Source organism: Schistosoma mansoni, chromosome 1 (genome assembly GCF_000237925.1).
Source record: "Schistosoma mansoni strain Puerto Rico chromosome 1, complete genome".
Classification (NCBI taxonomy): Eukaryota; Metazoa; Platyhelminthes; class Trematoda; order Strigeidida; family Schistosomatidae; genus Schistosoma; species Schistosoma mansoni.
Genome location: NC_031495.1, coordinates 33,391,259 through 33,413,829, shown reverse-complemented (window position 1 = coordinate 33,413,829; position 22,571 = coordinate 33,391,259). Strand labels below are relative to the sequence as shown.

At 36.3% G+C, this 22,571-nt stretch overlaps 1 protein-coding gene and 1 non-coding gene across 2 annotated transcripts in view; one reads left to right on the top strand and one right to left on the bottom strand.

Moving 5' to 3' along the window:
• Positions 1 to 777: 777 nt before the first annotated feature.
• The window catches only part of Smp_028050 (hypothetical protein), a gene marked incomplete at both ends in the record, with an annotated part of 35,983 nt that continues 14,189 nt past the window's right edge, over positions 778 to 22,571 (top strand). The window contains 8 exons of the mRNA XM_018794145.1: positions 778 to 1,066; positions 1,103 to 1,171; positions 1,620 to 1,990; positions 4,519 to 4,701; positions 15,669 to 16,211; positions 17,776 to 18,071; positions 19,505 to 19,589; positions 22,187 to 22,351. Of these exons, the coding sequence (XP_018648587.1) occupies positions 778 to 1,066; positions 1,103 to 1,171; positions 1,620 to 1,990; positions 4,519 to 4,701; positions 15,669 to 16,211; positions 17,776 to 18,071; positions 19,505 to 19,589; positions 22,187 to 22,351 (2,001 nt within the window). The remainder of the gene's footprint in view (positions 1,067 to 1,102; positions 1,172 to 1,619; positions 1,991 to 4,518; positions 4,702 to 15,668; positions 16,212 to 17,775; positions 18,072 to 19,504; positions 19,590 to 22,186; positions 22,352 to 22,571) is intronic.
• Smp_tRNA_01581_Pseudo_TTG.1.1 lies at positions 5,315 to 5,385 on the bottom strand. The gene has a single exon. It is a non-coding gene (tRNA).

Here is a 22,571-nt window from a genome sequence, read left to right as displayed (position 1 = left end):
TTGGTTGGGGTCCATGTGACTATCGTAAACAGTGGTTGTGGAGACTCTGTGTGACATGGTTCAGAATCAATCACAATGGCGTAGTTGTATACAGTCTTTGTCCGCCCTTGAACCATGAGATTAAAACTACTTTATACCTTTATTTCTACGAACTAATTTTTTCTTCCTGTATTATATCCTTATGTGCAATCTTTCTTCTATATATTACTACTATTGAAGTGACTACTTCTATAAATTTGGTGTTGATCTAGTGCTGATGAGTTGTGGCAACTTGGACCAATGCATAAATATGCCTGGTCCTACGTTGTAGTTGACTGATTATTATGGCTTGATCGCTAACAAAATATCTTACGGGGTTGTTCAGCATCTATTGATGTATATACCTTCATACCAGCGGGTTACTATACCAAACAGCAGTCTTTATTTTATTTTCCTCTGAAAAAGAGGCTGTTATAAGCGAAACCTTCTGAAAATGTTCAAAAGCACTAAACCGTGTGTTGCTAAGTGCTAAATTAAAATGTGATTTATAGGTTAGTGTCTTGGTTATCAAGTATATCGATTCCCTCATGACACCAGTCATCACCAAAGAAGCAACCTACCAAACTGCTGTCTTCCAGGCGTCAATCATTTTCTGTCCTGCGTTTCTTTGTTTTAATTCCACACATTTTGCGACCCTCGTTTTTACTGTAAATTCATCGTGTTTCTAACTGCGATAATCTAACTGTTATTAGATGGCACTGGTTCATATGAAATTGAGTGTTCGATTTGTTTTCCTAGATGTCGGATGAGTCTTGTACACGTTTGTACAAAGGTGCTGTGACTTCAAAAGTTGGGAATGAAACTGTCTTAGGGACTCCTGTACCTGTTGCACACTCAACCGTTGGCTACGACGAACTTTCCGGCAATCACAAACGTTCTCGTAATCATTTAAATGCTATGCAACAAACGTCTCCGGCTTTTGAGAAACAAACGTATGTTATCAATCCGTTTAGCAGAAATAAAAGTAACGACGTTCCTAATTCTAATAATGAAGAATTAAGTATTCTAAACATCGACACAATAAAGGGTAAGTGTCCTAATTCAGTTTTTGATTGTTTTGTAGGGCTCTCTGATAGTGTATTAGACCGTAGTTTACAGGATCTCAAGTACAATCAAATATCCAAAAAACTAAGTAAGTCATGAGATTTGTTTTAATTTACTTTCTAAATTAAACCTCACATTACTAGTGACAAAGTCTGTACGAAAGTTGTGGTTCAAATAATGGATTTAACGTTTATCTGTTTCTGTCGTATCAAAATAACGCTTTTGATAAGTTAATTAAAAAAAGGTCGTTCTGTGTAAAACAAAGCTGGTTTAATGATAAAATCGAAGCATCAGTTAAAGCGTATGAGTAACACTCGTATGTATCAAATAGACTACAAATTCTTGCCGATTAAAGTTACGCATGCGAAAAGAGCAAGAGTTGAGAAATAGGCAAATAAAAAATCATAGGTATTTCAAAGTGAACTTCTACCGATCGAATCGTCACGTTACTGATCACAACCAATATTCGTGTTATGCATAATTCACTGTTTTTGTAACTTGTATTCTGACTTTTCAAGTTTTCAATTTATGACCAGGCTTAGGAAATAGAAATAAACAGATAGATACCTTTAAAGTTGAACACTGTCAATCAATAGCAAATCTGTCGACTGATATGGAGGCTGAACAGAAAATCCAATTTGATGATGAGGAATTGAAGATGCTTGAAGAAGCTTTCAGTGACTTTGATTGTGAGGCCTCTGAGGCAACTGCTCCATCTCGAGTTTGTGAGACATTTGCTCGTCGAGTGTCCTGTGAATTAGTAGAGGTTGACGAACAATATTCAAATGGAAATAGCACATCAGTTCCTTCCCTGTCGTCCAATGAAGGCATCTGTGATGTTGATGGCAGCAATATTGTCGACCTGGTCAATCCTAGTGTTTCTACCCATTCATGTAATATCCCTCAGGTATGTGAATAGAGCCCCGGTTTCTCATTTATTTTTTAAGTTCTAGGATATGCATGTAATTTGATTAAATACTTATAAAAGCTTAAAAGTTGAACTTTCTTTGATCCCTTAATTAGTTTCTTCGTAGTTATTTTTGAAAAAAATCGGTAAATTACTAGAGTACTCTATTTTTCCAAAGTTTTCTTGGTAAGATGTTCTTAAAAATCTAAACTCAGGACCTGAACAACCTCATTAATTCCATGGTAAATTATTGAGCTGTGTAACGAGTTATTGCATCTGGAAGTTTGAAATAAAATGGATTTTTTTTAATCTTGTGCCTTGATGCATTTGGCTTGGAGCTGCTTGCTCAGTTCTTTGTTTTACTCATTCACAGATTACCAATTGTATGAGTAATTTCGGAGATGTTAAGAATAGCACGACTCTCTATTCGTAACAATAAGTATCTTACTGTATAACTATTTAGTGTACTCAATTTTTTGTTCTGCGGCTTTTTATGATTATTCCAGTGTTCTTTATACCCCCCTTTGAATTTTACGTTAATATCATAACCATAACAATGGATCCAAAACTTTTATTTCCCTGTTATTGTAGTGTGGAGTTTTGACTCAGTGGTTAAGGGATTTGAATTTCCCCTCACTTAGTCCTAGGTCCGAACCCCACCACATCTACTGTCTGGACAATCGGATAGTATCATTAGCCATTACACTCGGAATGTGGCTCGCACCCAAGTGCATAATGAATTGTAAAATTTATTTGTGTATTATTATTATTACTATAGTGTAAAAACAATCCATACGTTATGCAGTATCCCCATGCCCTTCCATTAAACTACTGATCATTGTAGTTAAGAAATTTTAACTGTAGAGGGATACTTTCATTTTTATGTGACGTAAATAATTTAAAAGATCATTCAGAGTATTTGGATATAGGTCTAGTTAAAGAATCTAGCCATTTTGTTTTACTAGAAGCTATAAAATTCATTTTGCTCAAATGATGTAGGGAGCATTTGTCTAGGGAATGAATACTCTTGATTCTTGCCATATTGTATGAACATACTATCAGCATTATAAGAGGTATATGGAAATAGTTACTATAAGTAGTGACTACATAATTAACGAAAAAGGCCTCCGATAGAAAAGCATTAAGTTGACAAAAGTGATGTCGACAGTTGGGAATTCTCATTTTTTGTAGACACCTCACCTAATAATTATTTCAGACACACTACCACCAAAAAATATAAAACGAATATAGTTCCTCGTTTGTTTATGTTAGAAATTAACTAAAATCATGTCTTCTATGGGTATCCAATACAATGGAATACTTATGTAGTGATGATGCAAAGCTAGAATATTAATTACTTATCTACTAACTGATTTCATCTGTACTTCACTTCTTGTGTTTAAGATCACTAGAATATAACATGGGATAATTGGCTGAGTAATTTCACCACGATGAGGTTCATACAAGTCCAGAGTCCCATTAGATCACTTCATATTAAAAAGAACCCTAACGTATGTTGGTACATACAGTTCATTATATCCAAGTTTTGAGGTTGAATAAAACTCTTCTAGTATCCAAATAAAACGCATCGTATAAGAACTGAGAAAACGTAAATATTGAGTTCTAGTCATCTTGAAAATATCATCACCATTCAACATCATGTGTTTAGTCCCAAGATTACGCACATAATTATAACTGAGCGAATAGCACGGTAATCTTTATTGAAAATAGTTGAATGGAAGGTTGATTTACGGTTTGTGAGTAACAAACAGACGATCACCATTAATAAGTTTTAAACCGTTCTAGGGAAAACTTATTTTAAAAAATATTGTCGACTTATCTTTTTTTAAGTAAAACACACTGTACATTCTAAAAATTTCAATGTATGAGATTATTCCCATAGTGGATCACAAGCATAACACTTTTATGATACTGAGTTGGTCAAATATGTTGAGGTTATGAATAACTGAAGTGAAGGACAACACATTGATTGTTTTAGGTAGTTATTGTAGCTTGTCTCAAATTAAGGAATATATACATCTTCAAGGCTGTAAAGTGTTAAGACTTGATAATGAGCATAAGTCACCAATTTTCATGTGGTACGACTCAGTGTACTTTGTAAAGAATGCACCATACTTTCATACCAAATAGTAGTACGGGAAAGGGATAAAATGAAAAGTAAGCCACATTATGTTCTTTGAATCTTATCAATAATTATGCTCACATTTGTAAGATTCTAAGCTTGGAGTGCTAAGGATACATCTTAGCTTCCGTTTCTCAGTGGATGACTCATTAATTATAGTAGTAGTTGTTGTTAAATGCAATTATCAATACCAGATAAAATTCACATATGGAAGTCTCATCTCCTGCTACACCTTACTAGATAACAACTTGAATCAGATCACTATTTCACCGTTTCTGTGTATTTGTGTTCGCCTGAATGCCTCCAAACATGACCCCATATAAATATTCTGTCCCTTAGTGTACACAATTTACAATTTTATTGTGATTTCTTTCTCCGTCTACAGACTACAGAATTGCCAACTCTAATTCCAGAATGTCATTCGAAGAACACTACTGAAAATCAAGCAAACTCTTCAAAGAATACGTGTAGCCAATCAGTTTTAAGACCTCAAAACAAAAATTATTCACATTTGCCTTGCCTTACTGGTTTGTCTTCTGTTTTTGAAGTTGACTCAAATGAAACCAAGGTATGTTTTTATATCATATTTAAAATTGTTTGTTTTTGTTTAATTACATGATGTATTAATAATATGAACAAGGTGGAAAACAGCCTTTCAATATTCTAATAGAGGGAAGCAGGAGACAGAGCCATTAAAGTTTATGAAACTTGTAAAACGAAGAAATAGTCCCACTAAATGAAATCGTTGAAGCAACATATTAAGTTTTAACATTCGTCTGTGAACCCAATCAAAAATTAATAGTTAGCATTGTTTAGCTTTTATGCTAAAATCTACTGATCTCGAGAAAAACTTAGTAAGATCCTCACATATACCATTAAGTATTGCCACTGCATTCACCGAAAACACATATTTCATCATTTTTTGCTGTAGAACCAATGATATAGAGCTCATGATATACCTATGAGAGTATATTGTGTGTATCTTTCTTGGCTGCTGTTTTCTGTAAATTGGTTAGATCAGTTGTGGGACTTTCATTGTCCTTCTGGACAACAATATCATCAGCAAAACTTTCTAAAGGATGGTAAGCAGAGTATAGATAGTGGCTAGCAGTGGAATCCAGGACGCGCGTTTCGTCCTATTTGGGACTCGTCAGCTGGATGTACCTGCATCTCAGAGTTGATGTTCACTCTGGGACTCGAACCCAGTACCATCGCTTCAAACGCCATCGCGTTATCCACTCGGCCACTTAGTCCTGATAGCCACTTGCTTGTGCGATGGGGTGAAGTTTGAATTCACTTAGTATTGTTTGTTTGACTTTAGGACGAAACGCGCGTCCTGGATTCCACTGCTAGCCACTATCCATCTCTGCTTACCATGCTTGTGAATTAAGGTATATCGAGGCAATACGCACAGTATGCACATATGCCAATTAGAGACTGACCAGTTGCAGTCCTAACACATCGATGGGAAGATTCAAACAAACAATACTAAGTGAATTTCTAAAGGATTTTCTCCCACTACATCAAATATAGTAACAATAAATCACAGCATATCTTCGAATAGAAAATATATTTTAAGCATACTAGAATTCTTCAGAAGTAAAGAAATTAATGAAACGGAAGATAGTCAGTGATAAATTGGTTAGATAATTTCATATTCGTTCATCGTACAATTTCGGACGTGCTATTTGATTTTTCTGTACTGAAGGACTTCAGAGATTTCACAAGAAATCATCAATCGCATCAGAGAATTACCTTCGTTTTTAATCAGATAAGGGTTGTAATGTAGGAATAATTCGACTATGTTTGTCATTAGTCTTATTCTGGAGACACCTCTAAAAGTAGTATATAATGGCACAGATGGACCTGAATATGAATATTTTGGTTGAATATAGGAACAATGTATATACTTACTGCGTAACAAAAGTTTCTTGCTCAAGTTATCATTAATCTTTTGCTGGTAGATGTTTTGAAATATTTAAACTGAAAATACTTTACTCGATTGACTAGAGCATGTACCTACCCATAGTTGTAACTTTTCAAAAATTGTCAGGAATTTCAAATACCTTTTATTTATTTATGTATTTATTTAAACACATACATATTGGTACAAAAGGGCACCAGATACATATGCGCCACACAAAATAATGAAAGTAGGAAGAGAAGGGATGAAAAGATAAGGTGGACTGAAGTGTACAACCAGAAGACTCTTTCAGTTAAGAAAGTTAGAACCACTCTTTGTGAAGAAAGTTAAAGAAGGTTACAGCAGGATCGCCACTGGCTTCTATTCTGAGCCATATCTGATAACGTCTCTAACCACTGTGTTGCACCATCTCTCGGACTCCAGCCAGGGAGTCGTGAAGGACCAACAGAAGCTAGTCCTTTGCAGCTTTCTTTCATGCCACGACACCATGTCATACACTGACCTCCTCTCCGCTTTTTCCAACCAGTCCCAGAGTCGGCGAATAATGCACGACGTGGAAGTCTCTGGGACGACATTCGTAGAACATGTCCAAGCCACCGAAGTCGGTGTTTCAAGATGGTGACATCAATTGAATTATCGTCTCTGCGCCCGAACACATGATGCCGAACCTCAGCATTACTAACATAGTGTTGCCACTGGATGTCAGCAATCCTTCGGAGACAACGATGACCGAACACAGAGAGTCGTCTAACATCCTCAGCTCGGAGAGGCCAGGTTTCACAAGCAAAACTGCTCTCACCGACGCGTTGTAGATCCGACATTTTACAGCCAGACTAGCACCACGAAGACGCCAAAGATGGCTCAGATTGGCATAAGCCGCTCTGGCTTTCGTTATACGTGCATCGATCTCATCACTCACGCCACCACCAGCACTTATACAGCTACATAGATACACAAACTTCTCAACTACTTCAATCTGCTCACCACTCAGGGTGAGTAAAGGATTAAAATCCTGCCAGTCTTGTAGAGGTACTTTGCACTTGGAGGGCGCAAAGCACAGACAGTAATTACGGACACTGATTGCCAACTGATTAAGTGCGGATTGCATGCCTTGGGCATTATCGCACAGTAGGACAATATCACCCGCGTACTCAAGGTCGAGAAGTCTTTCTCCAGGCAGCAGATCCACACCGCCATTACTTACATCCATCAGAGCTGTTTCCAGGATGTCGTCGATGGCAAAGTTGAAGAGGAATGATGAGATTGGGCAACCCTGCCTAACCCCACTGCTTGAATGGAACAAGGGAGAAAGGTGGTTGTATGCCCTCACTCTGCCTGAGGTGTTTGTATACAGGGCCTTTAAGATGTTAATGAACTTCTCAGGCACACCTTTCTTCAATAGACAATCCCAAAGAACAGTTCTGTCCAACAAATCGAAGGCAGCCCTGATATCAAGAAACACTACGATTGTTGGCCTGCGATAAGTATGACGGTGTTCTAACATTTGGCGGAGGGTGAAGATGTGATCAATGCATCCTCGACCAGAACGAAAACCAGCCTGCTCCTCGCGAGTCAATCGTTCTCGGGTTTTAAACAACCTACGAAGAATGACAGAAGCCAATAGTTTGGACGCAATCGGAAGTAGACGTATCCCCCGATAGTTATTACAGGAACAACGTGAACCCTTTTTAAAGATAGGGACGACTATTGACTCATTCCATGATGTTGGAACACTTTCTTGCTCCCAAACCTTTGCAAACAACACAGTCAGTTCCTTAGCCAGAAAGTCACCATCATCTTTAAAAAGAGCCGGAGGTAAGTCATCTGGGCCAGGTGATTTGTAGCGTTTCAAGAGTTGGAGTTCCTTGCGGACTTCCGCCACGTCTGGTGGATCAGTCGTCACCGGCGTGGAAGGCAGGAAAATCTGGTTGATGTTGCTGGAGCAGCAGGCCAGTTGAACTGCCCTTCGAAAAATTCCACCCATCGTCCAAGACGTCGAGAGATGTTAGTGATTGGCATCCCATCATCCTCGTAGATTGTTTCACTCACACCAGACGTCTTGCTGCCAGTGGCTTGGATGAGTTGGAAGAGCCTCCGGCAGTTACCAGATGCAGCTGCTGCTTCCATCTCATTAGCACGCTCCGACCACCAGGCTTCTCGGTTTTTACGCAACCTTCGCCCAATTTCATTTCGCAACAGCCTTCGTTTGTAGTCAAACTCACAGTCACCTGGAGTAGACCGACGGGCCTTCCATCAGTTGTTAGGAGCCAGAAGAAACCCAGTGCTTATAAGCGGGACGTTTCGCGAAACCGCAAGCGGTTTAACTCTCCATTTTCATGGCGTCATGAAGATGCAACCAATGCTCATCTTTACATTTCGGTGGGATGGTAGCTAGCCTAGAAGCTAGCTCTGTTCGATACTTACTTGCAACAGAAGTTGCAGCCAGTTTACTAACATCGATCCGTCGTTGGCGGTCAATCCTTCGGCCACTGAAAAGTAAGGTGAGATTGGCGCAGACCAGGGCATGATCAGACTCCAGATAAGTACTCCAAAAGGAGTGGCAGTCTTGTACACAACCACCCCAGCGGTAGCTGATCGTGATGTGATCAAACTGAGTCCAGGCTTGAGATGCAGAGGGAGGACGCCAGGTGGCACATCGGCGATGACTGTGCCGGAAGTCAGTGCTAGCCAGAAACGGGTTGTGGTCTGTGCACAGTTGCAGCAAACGGTCTCCGTTATCAGTCCTGCGACCAACAAGTCCACATCGGCCACCTAAACAACTCTCTTCTGTGCCTAGACGTCCGACATGTGCATTCAAGTCTCCGGCTAATACTACAATATCTGTCGAACGCGCTTTCTGGAGAAGAACTGTTAACTGGTGGTAGAACTCATCTTTGATCGCATCCGGGCTGCAATCTGTCGGGGCATAGGCGGAGATGACGAAAAGACATCGTTTCTCACGCCGATTTCTTCTCACTTTGATGGAACTTTCTAATCTAACAGCACATAACCGACTGTTAATGGGGATCCAATCGATTAGTGCTGCCTCAGCTCTAGCGCTTAGTGCAACACCAACGCCAGCAAGACCGGACGAAGATGCCACAGAGTCCCCGAATAAGCGCACGTGAAACAAGCTTTTCGAAGCGACAGATAGAGAGCGAATTTGTAGTACTTCACTAGAGTCTTGAATACGGGTCTCGGATAGACAACAAACATCAACATTAAGACTTTCTAAAGATATGGCCAGCCTCATCTGTTGTCCGATCTTTATTAGTGTGCGAACGTTGAAGGAAGCCAGCTTGAATGGCGTACGTGGTTTTAAGAAAGACTGCTTCAGTATTCGTAATCGGTGGAAGCATTCACTTTCAACCAGACAGTGACTGGAGATCGTTTAGATAGAAAAGAGTTTCTACCATGGGTGAGCTACTGCATAAGTTGGAAAGGAAGGATACACAATTTGGGAATAAAGAGAGTGAGAAAGCGACGTAGTAAATAATAATAATAATAATAACAACAATAATAATAATAATGATTATGTAAATTGTCTTCTATTAGGAACGAAAGTAGTGTAGTTAGTGTAGTGCGTCATTTCATGTCATTTGTGTGTGGGCTGTGATACTGCCCGGGTGCCCAAACCGAAGCAGGTGGTTTTCTTAGGGGGCCACACTCCGAGCCTTTGACCTAAAAGTCTGATCCACAAGGCAGTGGAGCATCGTGAGGAGATGCAGTCCCATGGTAGCCGGTGACCAACGGTTGGTTCTTACGCCATTTGTTCCTTCAGGATACTGGAGCCCATGTGCACCATTGGTTCGGAATCAGGATTTTCCAACTCCCCTAGGTGGACCCTCCGTGTCCACCAACCCGGTTAAAGCGCCGGACATTCGCTTTTCGTCCTTTCACTTTCGTAAGCAACACCTCCGCCACGAGAAAGCAGTGAGTAGGACTTCCCTGTCAGAGGCTATATATTCGCGTGGCCATGTGAGAGCATTTGGAGAGGGAGAGCGGACTCTCCCCACTCTCGGCCGTACCAGGGCATTTGGGGGCTGACTGGTATTTAATGTGGGAGACACAGTGCGGAAATTAGTTCAGTACTTGTTAATCTAGACCATAATTTTTGCCTTAATGACGTTATTTTACTACTGAATAACATGGGTATTTGAACTTTCCTTACCTGTAAAACCTGTCACCTAAAGCTAAGAATGAGCTATGACTACATATTTCCAGTTATCCTTGGATTTACAGTTTTGTTCTCAGTAGAAGGCGACACCTTATAAACAACTATGAATTGTGGTAACGTGTTTGGCCTTTCAAGTGGTAAAGTTATTCCTCTTAATTGACATTGGCAATCGAGATACATTCTGTGCCACTGGTTACTATATTGATTGCATTTTGCTGTCTATGGGATAGATTAGTAACAGCTTAGCTGGTGAGTTAGTGGAATGGAGCTTATTTGTTTCAGATAATCTAGAACTCCATGACCCCAGACGAAATCATACATACCAAAGAATCAACATGGCTCACAACCGTGAAAGTCGTTCGGCAGTTTTGTGTTGTCTCCTATGCAAACGGTACTACAGATCTTTAAGAGAAGCTAAATTCATCTTGATCTAATTATTCAATTTATTGACTGATTTGATCAAAACATTAAGGCTGGGGAATTCCGCCAAATTTTCTCCTAGCATATAAACCTTTTTCGCAGTTCGGTAATACGTATCCTAATCATGAGATATGAATAGTTAACTTCCATGCGAAAGTGTAGATGACAGTGATCACACAATTTAAGTAGGCATAATAGTGGCAATAATAAATCATACTAATGTAATGATAACTAGAAGTGTTTATTAAGATTATAAATCGTATATGTAATCTGTGTAAATAAATGAACTAATGTGGAACTAGTAAACTAGATCGCGTTACGTAAGTTAACCGAATTAAATATTTATTCATAGAACTGAATGGCTCACAAACACTAGTGAAGGTTTTAAGGGAGAAAAATTAAAAGAATGTGAATACAAGTTTAACGAGGGTGAATCTATCGTAAAAAGTGGGTAAACAAAAGGAATCTACATTTATGTTCGGCTTCATGCGTAGCTCAAGTTTTTGCTTTGTCAAATTATCAACAAATGAATTTAGGAGAATGTGGACAAATTCTGTGAAATAAATTAAAATCGGCGTACTATGATTTGAGTAGTAGTAAAAGTATTCAAGGATAAAAATCTCGTCTAGTCGACTTTTATTCTTGTAAAATCACATTCGGCGGCCTGAAGATATTTTATAAATGTCATCCTTGCAGCTTCTATGTTGCGGATTAATGGCTGGCAGTACTGCTGGTTAGGAAAACGGGAAAGGTGGTCCGTTCGTAACTTGACGTGGTGGTGTGAAAAAAGCTACATAGAACATGCATCTGTCGATTCATAATCATTTGCTGGTTGGGGTTCTAGAGTGCTCGACAATATATAGCATAATAAATCAATATACATGTATTTGTACAATCAAATTGTAAAGTCTAATACTCTTTGTATCATCGAATCTTGTACTAGCTATTTTCGCTTCTTAAATGTGTGTGTTTGATGGTAGTTTACCTACAACATACTGTTATCAAAATCACTAGATTCTTATTTCGATTCTGAGTGATAAGGAGACCGTTCGTTATTATTTCTTTTACCTCTGAAGAGTACTTTCTTTGTTCCACTACATTGAATATAATTGGTCATTCATGGTCTCTGTAGTTTAAACTCACGAGTAATAAATGTAGAAACATGCAAATCGATTTAAGTATCAATCTTTATTCGATTGATATGTTTTTAGTTATTAATCTTTCATTATTGTTCGACTGACTTAGTTCATGGAGCTTCATTACGATTAAACGGTTATCATGCTGTACTAAAATTACGTTATTTTCTTCAGTGAAATGCTTTTATCAGTCTAGTTGGTTTTTAGACATTTGAGGTGAATTTCACAAAATATACCCTGGACTATACTATCAATCACATCAAGCTAGCCCAAATACAATTTGCATCATGAGTAGACGTTTCTTGTAAATTAACTTACCCGTCGTGAAATATTCACTGTCTAGTTACTAATAAGGTAATTTTTAGTCAACTTGAAAGATTTTCTAAATTAGATCTGGACAATTTTTGTTCAGTCTTTAGTAAGGCACATCCTCTCCTTCACTGGGTTTTGGATTTCTCAGAGGCTCACGAAAAGCTATCTTGAGCCTGATTAGTTCACCCAAGTTCGTCTACATGGTCTGTCTGGTTGAATATCTGGGCTACCTGTTTTGGCCATCTAAATATTTCAACAAGTCTGTTTTTTAAATTTGTTTTAAGACCTCATTATGTCTATTAATCGCATAACCTATACAGGCGCGTTTATGGAAAGCTTACGTCCTTTCGCTACAAAAATTACAAACAGTACAATAAGAGACATCGTAATGGTTGACAATATGCATTAAAGAGAATGAACATGATTCCCGAGCTGCTAAATTCTAACTGCCGATCACTAATTAACTAGGTGAAGTATCTCCGATTCCTACTGTCAAAACATGTATCGTAATTATGGTCTCACCACAATTCAAGAATCTTGGTTAACTGACTTACAGGACGATTGCTTAGCATCACTACGTGATTTCAATATCTATCGTCAAGATCGATCAAGCAATAAAAAGAGGTGTGGCGGCGGCCTAGCTACGTTTGTAAAAGTTAACTGGTGTCGATCTACTTTTTCTCGTTTCAAGTTTTCAAATGACTTTATCGACTGTCTAACTTTAAGATGCCGTCCAAAAAACCTGAATAAATACAAATATGTTTATGTTACCAACATCTACATGACTCCAGACTGCACAGCATCTGCGCTATCTGTTTTCGCTGATGAATTCACTGAATTCGCTGTTACTGCCTTCAGTGGTTCACTTTCAATTGTATGTGGTGATTTCAATTCATGTGACTGTAGCTTCTTTACATCACTAGACCAACAAAATGTAGTAGATTTTCCTACACGTTTGGATGCTCATTTAGACTTCGTTTTTATTAATAATGTGGTACCTATGTGACTCGTAAACGTGCTCCATTGTCTAGCTCGGATCACTGTATAATTCGTGTTCTACCTAAAGTATATGGAAAACATGGAAAGAGTACACACTTACACCAGACCAAAAAAGTCATATATAGGAATTACTCAAAAGAAAATATTCAAAATCTAAAAAACATGTTTCGTACGACCAACTGGGAATTATTTTCAGATGACTCACTGGAAAATACCACTGATGTTATCACCTGTTATCTTAAATTCTGTTTTGATATTTGTTGTCCTACTAAAACCTTCTTTTTAGGTTTGGATCGACTTACATCTCTACAACTAAAACAACTACGGAGGGTAAAGGAAAGAATGTACAAGGAGAAAAACACTATTGAAGTCCGTAAGCTAAATGGTCAAATAAACCTAAAGATTAGACGTCTGAACTCTGTGTTTACTCAGAAACTCCTATCTTGTAAAAACTCTCCAAGTATGTGGAAACTCTTTAAAGAACTTACAGGTGACAGGCAGATTAAAAGCGATAACCAGCTGAATGTTTGTGACTTAAATAAGTCTTTTTTTACGTCAGTCATCTGATGTCATACTCCCTATATCCACAGGTTTGAAGAATAATTGTGTTCCTAGTTTCATTGAAAATGATGTCCGAAAATGTCTTCAGTCACTTAATTCATCCTAATGTTTAGGACGTGATGGTATCCCAAACCTCCTTTTTAAAAAATGTTCTGACGTTCTATGTTATCCATTCACAAATATCTCTAACAGATCCTTCTCAACTAATCTCATACCGAAAATGTGGAGAAAGATAAAGATAATCCCTATGCCTAAGAAAGTATCTGGCGATAAAAATGTGACGTCGAGCCCCATAGCAATAACTTCACCTTTCCTCAAAATAATGGAAAAATTATTGATACTCCCGCTTTAACCTGCAATAAAAGAGCACAGTGATCCGTATCAGTTTGCTTACAAATGCGAAAGAAGCACCTTAGATGCCGTTGCTGTTCTGCATCACAATATAGTGTTCGGGTTGGAAAAGGGTAAGAAGTATGTTCGATGCGCTTTTCTGGACTATACTTCTCCTTTTGATTCTATCCCAAGACACTTACCTAACAAGCTGATCAGCGTCAACACTGACGTCTGGATAACCAATTGGCTATGTTCCTACCTTTCTGGAAGAGAACAGTACACCGTGTTTGAAGGAAAGTGTTCAACGTCTCTACTGTGTAATGAAGGTTTTCCACAAGGAGCTGTTCTTTCACCTCTCCCTTTCTCCTTTTTTCTGTACGATTTGCCATCTTCCACAGAAAACACTTTTGGGAAATATGCGGACAACCTCACTGTATGTATGCCGATTCCTACCTCTTTACATCCCATAGAAATGAACGGGTTTTTGTCTCGTATTGAATGGTGGTCTGTTGGTAATGGTCTCCTACTTAATCCATCTAAATATCAAGCTGTTAACTTTAGCCTGAGACATGGACAGCACCTATACACTATTTTGGGATCCCATAATGCTTGTGCCATTGGAGACTCTTTGATAAACACAGTGTCGAAGGCCAATTATCTCGGTGTTACTTTTTCCTCTGATCTCTCTTGGTCTTCTCATGTTTTACTGTTATTGAAAAAAGTTTACCGTTTGGCTTACTACATAAAGAGGCTACATACTTTTGGGATTACTTGCCATTTACTTATACAATTTGTGAATTCCTGCATATTTCCCATTATTTTTCACTGTTCTCCATTATTCTTTCCTGGGCTTTTGAGAAAAGACTTTGCTGTACTGCGGAGAGTGCCGAAGGCAGTTAGCAAGGTGTGTGGTGAATCTTTTGAGGTCATTGTTAATATGCTTGTGGATAGACATCTTAAGTCTTGCAAACTCCTAGCGGGTGTTATCTTATCAGATACTAACCATCTACTTCATTCGTATATTTCTCCTTGTATAGCTTCTGGTAGGACGAGACGTAAATACATTGAAATCCATGCACGCAAGCAAATCTATAAAAATTCTGTAATACCTTACCTAGCAAATATTCTCTGTGACGAACAGGTTGTTAGAGTTAACCTGGTCAATAACCTGTATTCTTAAGCACGTCTCAAATTTGATAATTTGTACAGACTCGGATTTTTTCACCTTTTTCCATTTCATTTTTTGTCTCGGGAATCATGTTCATTCTCTTTAATGCATATTGTCAACCATTACGATGTCTCTTATTGTACTGTTTGTAATTTTTGTAGCGAAAGGACGTAAGCTTTCCATAAACGCGCCTGTATAGGTTATGCGATTAATAGACATAATGAGGTCTTAAAACAAATTAAAAAAAACAGACTTGTTGAAATATTTAGGTGGCCAAAACAGGTATCTCGGCTATTCAATAAGGTCACCTAATTTTTTTGGAATAATGATAGTGATAATAGTCTAGTTTTATCTGTTTTCGCAGTTATGGATAACTCTATGTATTCAGAGAATTCTTTAGTATGGTTATTAATTTTACTATTTTATACTTTTTAGTAAAGTATCTTAAAAATTTTTTTCAACCGTTCTGTGTTTTGTTTTGTATATTTTTTTCTAAATATAACAGTCAGACAATTGCGTACAACCCAACTTATACTCGACAACTACATCGCCTTTAAAGCTAAATCAAACATTGACAGTCTCACCAGTGCCGACTCTAATCAGTCACTCTTTGAAATGTATCAATAGTGAACCTATTCAATCTATGGATATAAATAATAATTTATCGACCGAAGCACAAGTGACAAAACAGAATTTATCCAGTAAAAGTTTACATCCTTCACAAAAAATAAATGATCTTATTGATACTAGCAGTTTGAAACTGAGAAATTTAAATTTGAATCAATCAGATATATCACATGTTGATATCAGTTGTCTGCATATGTCAGATATTGACAGTTTGTTAGATATGATTACAGGTATAGGTAAGCAGCCGAATGGTGGCAAACTGGAATCGGTTTCTCGTCACAATAAATTATCTTCACATTTAGAAAAGCAACTTGAGGCTGTTAGACAAGCTTTAAGATCTAATATTCCTAGTAATACAGTTGATTTTAATAAAATTCCGACTGGTATAAACGGAAAACGACCAAATTTCTCACAATCCAAAGTAAGTATTACAACTCATATGCTGAATGTTAGCAATCACGTTTTTCTCAATTTTCGGGTGCTTATAGAGATATGTGTTTTTTATGGTATCTATTATCAGGGATTAATATTTCTCCTTTTTATTTTATACACATATTTTCATGTTACTGAAAACTAGGTCTACTCATATCATGTCTCGCATAAAGTTTTAAAAGTCGTTTCAAATAAGACAGTAGATTTTTAATGCTAATTTATATTAATAATTGAACTTAATATCATGATCACTGACTCCATTAGTCTTGGAATTTATCATTAAAAAAACCATTTAGTCACTAGTTAAAAGTTAAAGTCACTATCTTTCCTAATACTTTTATCATTCTAAAATTTGTGAACAAACTTGTACGTGACGATTACTGAGTTATATCCTAACTTTTTTTGTTTTTGGTAAATATTAATTTTGAAGTTTATGAAATGCCTACAGCTTGATTACAGCCTACATATTCTTTAACCATGTTTTCACTACCGTATAATCTGTATGCTTATCAAACCATTTACTGTATCATAATATCGTGAAGCAGTATATGGAACTCTATATTCCTTATTCTTTAGCTAGTATTATTCATACTCTTTTGATTTTGCTACTTTGAAAGTGGGATTGTTCAGAGAACACACTTCTCCTTCAGAGCCCTCCTCCTGAGCTGCAAATATTCTCCATTATCTCATGATTTTACTATTTTTATCATCGTAGCGAATACAATATCATCTGTACCGAATAATTAGAAAACAACAACATAGAGTTATTGTTTGTTAGGGGTCGGCAATTATATCCATTATATCCCATCATAACACTATTTATGATGGTCAGTGATAACTGGTATTATTTTCCTTCTTATAATTCTCATCCTGTTAACTTTACCCATGTTCATGCTAATGTGTGATGTGACTTCGAACTGATTCATATTCAAGCTACATTTGATATCAACGACTGTTTTACTGACACAAATTCAAAAGGCTGGACTATAATTTATGGACAGCCTTTGAGCGACGCTAAAGTTACCTTGAGGATATTCATCTATTAACTAGGACTAAATGAGGGTTGTGAACCAGTGCGATGGATTAAAATTATGATTTATAGTTGACGGTTAGGACTAAGAATTAGATTTAGGGTTTTCATCACGAACTGACATAAGCTTAAGTGCCAAAACGCTATTTAGCCAAGTGGATGGATGAATTTCGCTCCAAAATCCAAGACCTGTTATCCTATATCTGATTTATTCGTCTATAAATTATAGCCTCGCCATCCAAAATTTAGAAATCTGTCCACTCAGATAAAAACTATGACCAATTCTGGTTAACTGTTTAAAAGTTTTTATTGTTAACCTCCAAGAATTTATTGCTCAGTAATTCTTTGCTAGTCGGTTCCTTTGGCTTGTTTGTCAATATTTTATTTGTCTTTTACTTCATGTCATTATTTGGTGCTGGTTGACGTTTTAATCCAAGATGCACGTTGCGCAATACTTAGAAATACACTCTACCACAACATCAAATCTTCACTCATATACATTCTTAAAATTGTTTATTTTCAGGTGGATGCGCTAAAGGAAAACATTCCTCCTACAAATATAACTAGTTCTGGCCAGGATGTAACTCACAGAAAAAGACTGTCTCATCATCCTAATCCGGATGTTTCACACGTGTCTAGAAACCTGCCAATTAAATCTCATTCGATTAACGCTACAAATGAGAATCCATCAGTTCATGACGGATCTATAATCTCGCAAAAAGATTCTTTTTCTCCAGAGGTGTTAAAATCTCAAAATGTTCCTATTCTATCAAATACTAACTGCTTAATTTGGGCTGGTGCAGTATGTGGACAGATACAGTAAGTGAAGTTTTTATTCAATCCCATGTGAACTCTACCCTAGAACATGATGTATCTGATTTTATTCTAAAGTTTGAAGCACGTTCAATGCAAACATTGTGTGCATATCATATTACAATATCATAATTTTGTCATTTACAGCTTTTCATTTCATAACACTCAGGTCTCATCATTTCGGATTGATTTCCTGTGGCAAATTACCAGTTCAGATCAAATTCGGTGTCCAGACTGAACTGCATTTTTTATGGGCATGCTTTTAAACAAATTAACTAACCAATTTGTAGAAATGTACACGTCTAACAGTAACAAAGTGAATGTATGTACGTCGTGATTGATATATTAACAAATTGATCACAAATATTTGATAATAAATGCTTGCCAGTTCGAACATACTGAACTATTCTTGTGTACTGAATGATGAAAGGGCTATTTTTGTCTGTAGTTGTGAATAATTAGTGGTACCGCTGCTTTACTTCCCAGATATTATTGCCTAACATCTGGAGGTTAGAACAACCTCTTCATGCTTTCAAAGATAACTTTTATATCTGTGAATTTACATGTGCACTTCTTATTTGAAACAGTTTGTGTTCCCAACTAGAATAATTAAGAGTCTCCATGAATTTATATATTCCAAGTATTTTTGATATTTGTACGGACAAAACATGGGTATCATTTACGGATTCACCGAAACTGTCTTATTCAGGGTTTACTAAGTAAACTGTAATTGAAATCTGTATTACAATACTGATATTTCATAAATACTACGAAAATAGTTCAACGTTGATTGTTAGCATGGAGAGTGACAAATACTTTCTCTTAATTCACTGCTCATGGTACAAAAAATGGTAGTAGGTAGGTATGCTTGTTAACATACTCTAGACTGCACTTTCGATTCGTTCCCTATCACTGCATCAACCATATTTTTAATTTTCTGAGAGGAAGAACAATATATACTTGTTAGCCTATTTAAATTAATGTGCCCCAAGAATATATTTGTCCCTCTGTTCTTTCCTCTCGAGTTTTTTCTCTATATATAGTTTATCATTTCCTATCTCAAAACCACACACTATGGTCAACGAAAAATTTGTACAAATTATGGATAATTTTCATATTTGTCTATTATTAGCTGACGTTACGAGTATATGAAGATCACTTTTCTTAAACGAGTTATCATATTCATTTCCTTTGTGCAAAGGTGTCAATAGTTTCTTTTTTACTCTTTAATCACTGTATGATATCTCTTTGAAATGATAATGAATGATGGTAGCAGTCATTTGATGTATCTTCTAGTCATCGATATGTAACTGGTTCTAAATTTGCTGATGATAACTAATTGATATGTTTAATCTAGACTATTCTTGTACAGTGGAAAGAATTATTTCATTATCAACAATAAATTATAATTTTATTGTTTTCACTTTCTTTTGCTCTAGTCGACAACATTTTCTTATCAAACATCAAATGGAAAAACCGACTACCATATCGTTTGTCGTTCACCCCAAGTCAGAAGTGTTCAAAGTAGGTCCTAATTATTGTTCCCTTTTTTGGTTAAATTAAATAAGATTTGGAAATCATTTTTTCTTACATATATATATATATATATATATATATATATATATATATATATATCAGCTACAAAGTAGGGTCACGCGCATATACGCATCGGTCCAAGTTGCCACAACTCATCAGCACAATAAGATCAACACCAGATTCATAGAAGCAGTCACTTCAATAGTAGTAATATATAGAAGAAAGATTGCACATAAGGATATAATACAGGAAGAAAAAATTAGTTCGTAGAAATAAAGGTATAAAGTAATTTTAATCTCATGGTTCAAAGGAGGACAAAGACTGTATACAACTACGCCATTGTGATTGATTCTGAACCATGTTACACAGAGTCTCCACAACCACTGTTTACGATAGTCGCGTAGACCCCAACCAAGTATATATGTATATATATACGCGATAAATGACCAGGGTAATTATGTTTACTTTTTGTAATTTTTTTATTGTGTTGTGAAACATAATATGTGTGCGTTTGAAAACAATTGTACACTGTCTGTTTCTGAGTATATAGTTGACAATTTTACGAATACTAACTCAGTTTATGTAATTTATGCATTGCTCTTAGTAATCTGATTCATTTTCTGTTTAGGGAACACGGTCCTATCCAAGTTTTATTTGCATAATTGCAGCAGTTGCTGTAATTTATTTACAAAGGATAAGTTCAGTAGGTCAACTCCTAATTATATTTTTATGAGCGGGGTATCTGTGATATTTCTCCTTGGTTGTTTAAACTGAATTAAGCGAAGTTGAATCATTTCTAGTTACAGGTCGAATTCTTTAACCATCAAGTCATCATTCAAAGGGCTTAGACGAGATAAAACATACAGAATTTAATGTATATTTAAAAAATTAATTAACTAGTTACATTTTTGTAAAAGATACAGAAATTCAGTGTTAACAACTATCGTTTTCATGTTTCATTATAGTCATTGAAATTATCTATGTGTAAGTTTGATTATGTATATTAATCACTGTGATGATTTAACTCTGCTATATTCTTTGCATCATTTAAATTAGAATTGAACATAAAATGTATTCTTAAGTAAAATTAGTCAGTACTAAGATTTGACAATAATTTTCTCTTTAGTTCATTTATATCAATCTTTCAACATATTTCACCCTCTTATACAATAAAAAAATGTTATGAAAGAAGAGTTCGAGAAAATTGTATGGGGCCCAGTCGAGAATGAAACTTATATTAGCAACCTGGCTCGTTAAAAATCTAAAGGCATACTAAATAGTAATAAACAATACTTGTTTGGCATTATACAACATATCTTGTTTCATCGGATATTTACTGATATCTAAATTTTAAACTCACTAACAGTTTCTTGTAATATAATTGTGGTTTAGTAGTTATTCCTCCTTCTTACTGTAAGGGGTTTATAAGGATTGTTGATTTTCCTTCTTTACATTACGAACTAATGCTATATTTAAATAACCTTTTGGAACTAAAAAGCACTGGACACTTGTTTCATTCTGTTATGTGACTCCTCAGGAGTACACATCTACGACTCCACTGAGAAATTGGCCTCAGGACCTTTCAATTTCGGAGCAAGCTTCTAACCCGTGGACCACTGAGTTACCATCCAACGGTTTACCCAGTCACCCACAAATGTTGGCAGAAGACGGTTGCATAATATCGCGAATTGACTGAAGTTAGATCCCGGCTCAGTTATCTAAAAGTTAGACGCTTGCTTCGAACCCTAAAAGGTTCTGTATTCGTTCCCTGACGGATGTTTTGTTGCGCAGTATGAAGTCGCACACTAGAATGAAACGTCTCTCTAGTGCTTTCTGATTTTTAAGGGTTGCTGAATTAAAGTCAGTCAGTCAGTCAGTGCAAACTGTAATATTTCTACTTCTGTAGATTCCACCTGGTAGATAATCTGCCTTCTCACAATGAATATGAATTGAATTGGTATTGTTATTATTACCTAAATATCATTCTAATCCAAAAATATTCGTTGTAAATTGTCATATATATTTTCAATGTTCCGGTTGCTTATAAAAGCGTTTTATGGAGAAATGTCCAGTTGTCGTTATGTAAACAACAATAGTTTATAAAGACAATTGGCCTAGTGCGAAAGAACTACACACCTCACTCTCTACTAAGTATTGAACTTCAATCAAGATGAACAAAGTAATTTGACGATCAGTGTTGTTGCTAAGTGTAATGCTATAGTAAAATGGTAATTTATTTAGTGAGTTAATTTACATGAATCTGTTGGGCTATTTCTATCATATCCTTTACATGCAGTTGTCCAGTTTTCGTTTTATCAAGTATTGCTAACTACAATTAGATTTAAATCTGAAAAAGCTTAAGGCAATTTAATCAAACTCCTTTGGTGCCGACAAAAATATCTTCATCCACTGTCATCAATAAAAATTACAGTTTCATTCTCAACTTGATTCATAAAATTTTTTCCTTGTATAGTTTTTATATTGGTTAAAAATTTTGTTCCAATCTTTTTGTTATTTTGTTTCAGTACTTATTTTTTACTTCTGTTTAATACTTATCCTCTTTTTGCTTCCAAAACCTCATATAGCTTGTTGACGAAAATGGTTATTTGATTACAGGAATATTTCGTGTTTACTTACCACCAAATCTTGAATATGAAGTAAATGTTGCTTACGTTGCAAAGCATCCAGTTTCTTGGGATTTCGGACATTTACTTTTACGATCTGAAGAATCGAAAACTTCCACTTTTAAAGTAAGCGATAGACTAAAGAAAAAAATGTGATATTTTGTCTTTTTCTTTGCTTATTTATCGTTCTTACCATTCATGGTTCGACTTTTACGATGTAATCTCTTCGATTGGATTTAAATTTATCATTTTCGTAAAGCAAGAATAAAAGTCTTTGTGAGATTAATTGGATTCAGTGCGTATATTAGTAGACTTAGAAAATACGAAATAAGACGAATTCACTCCA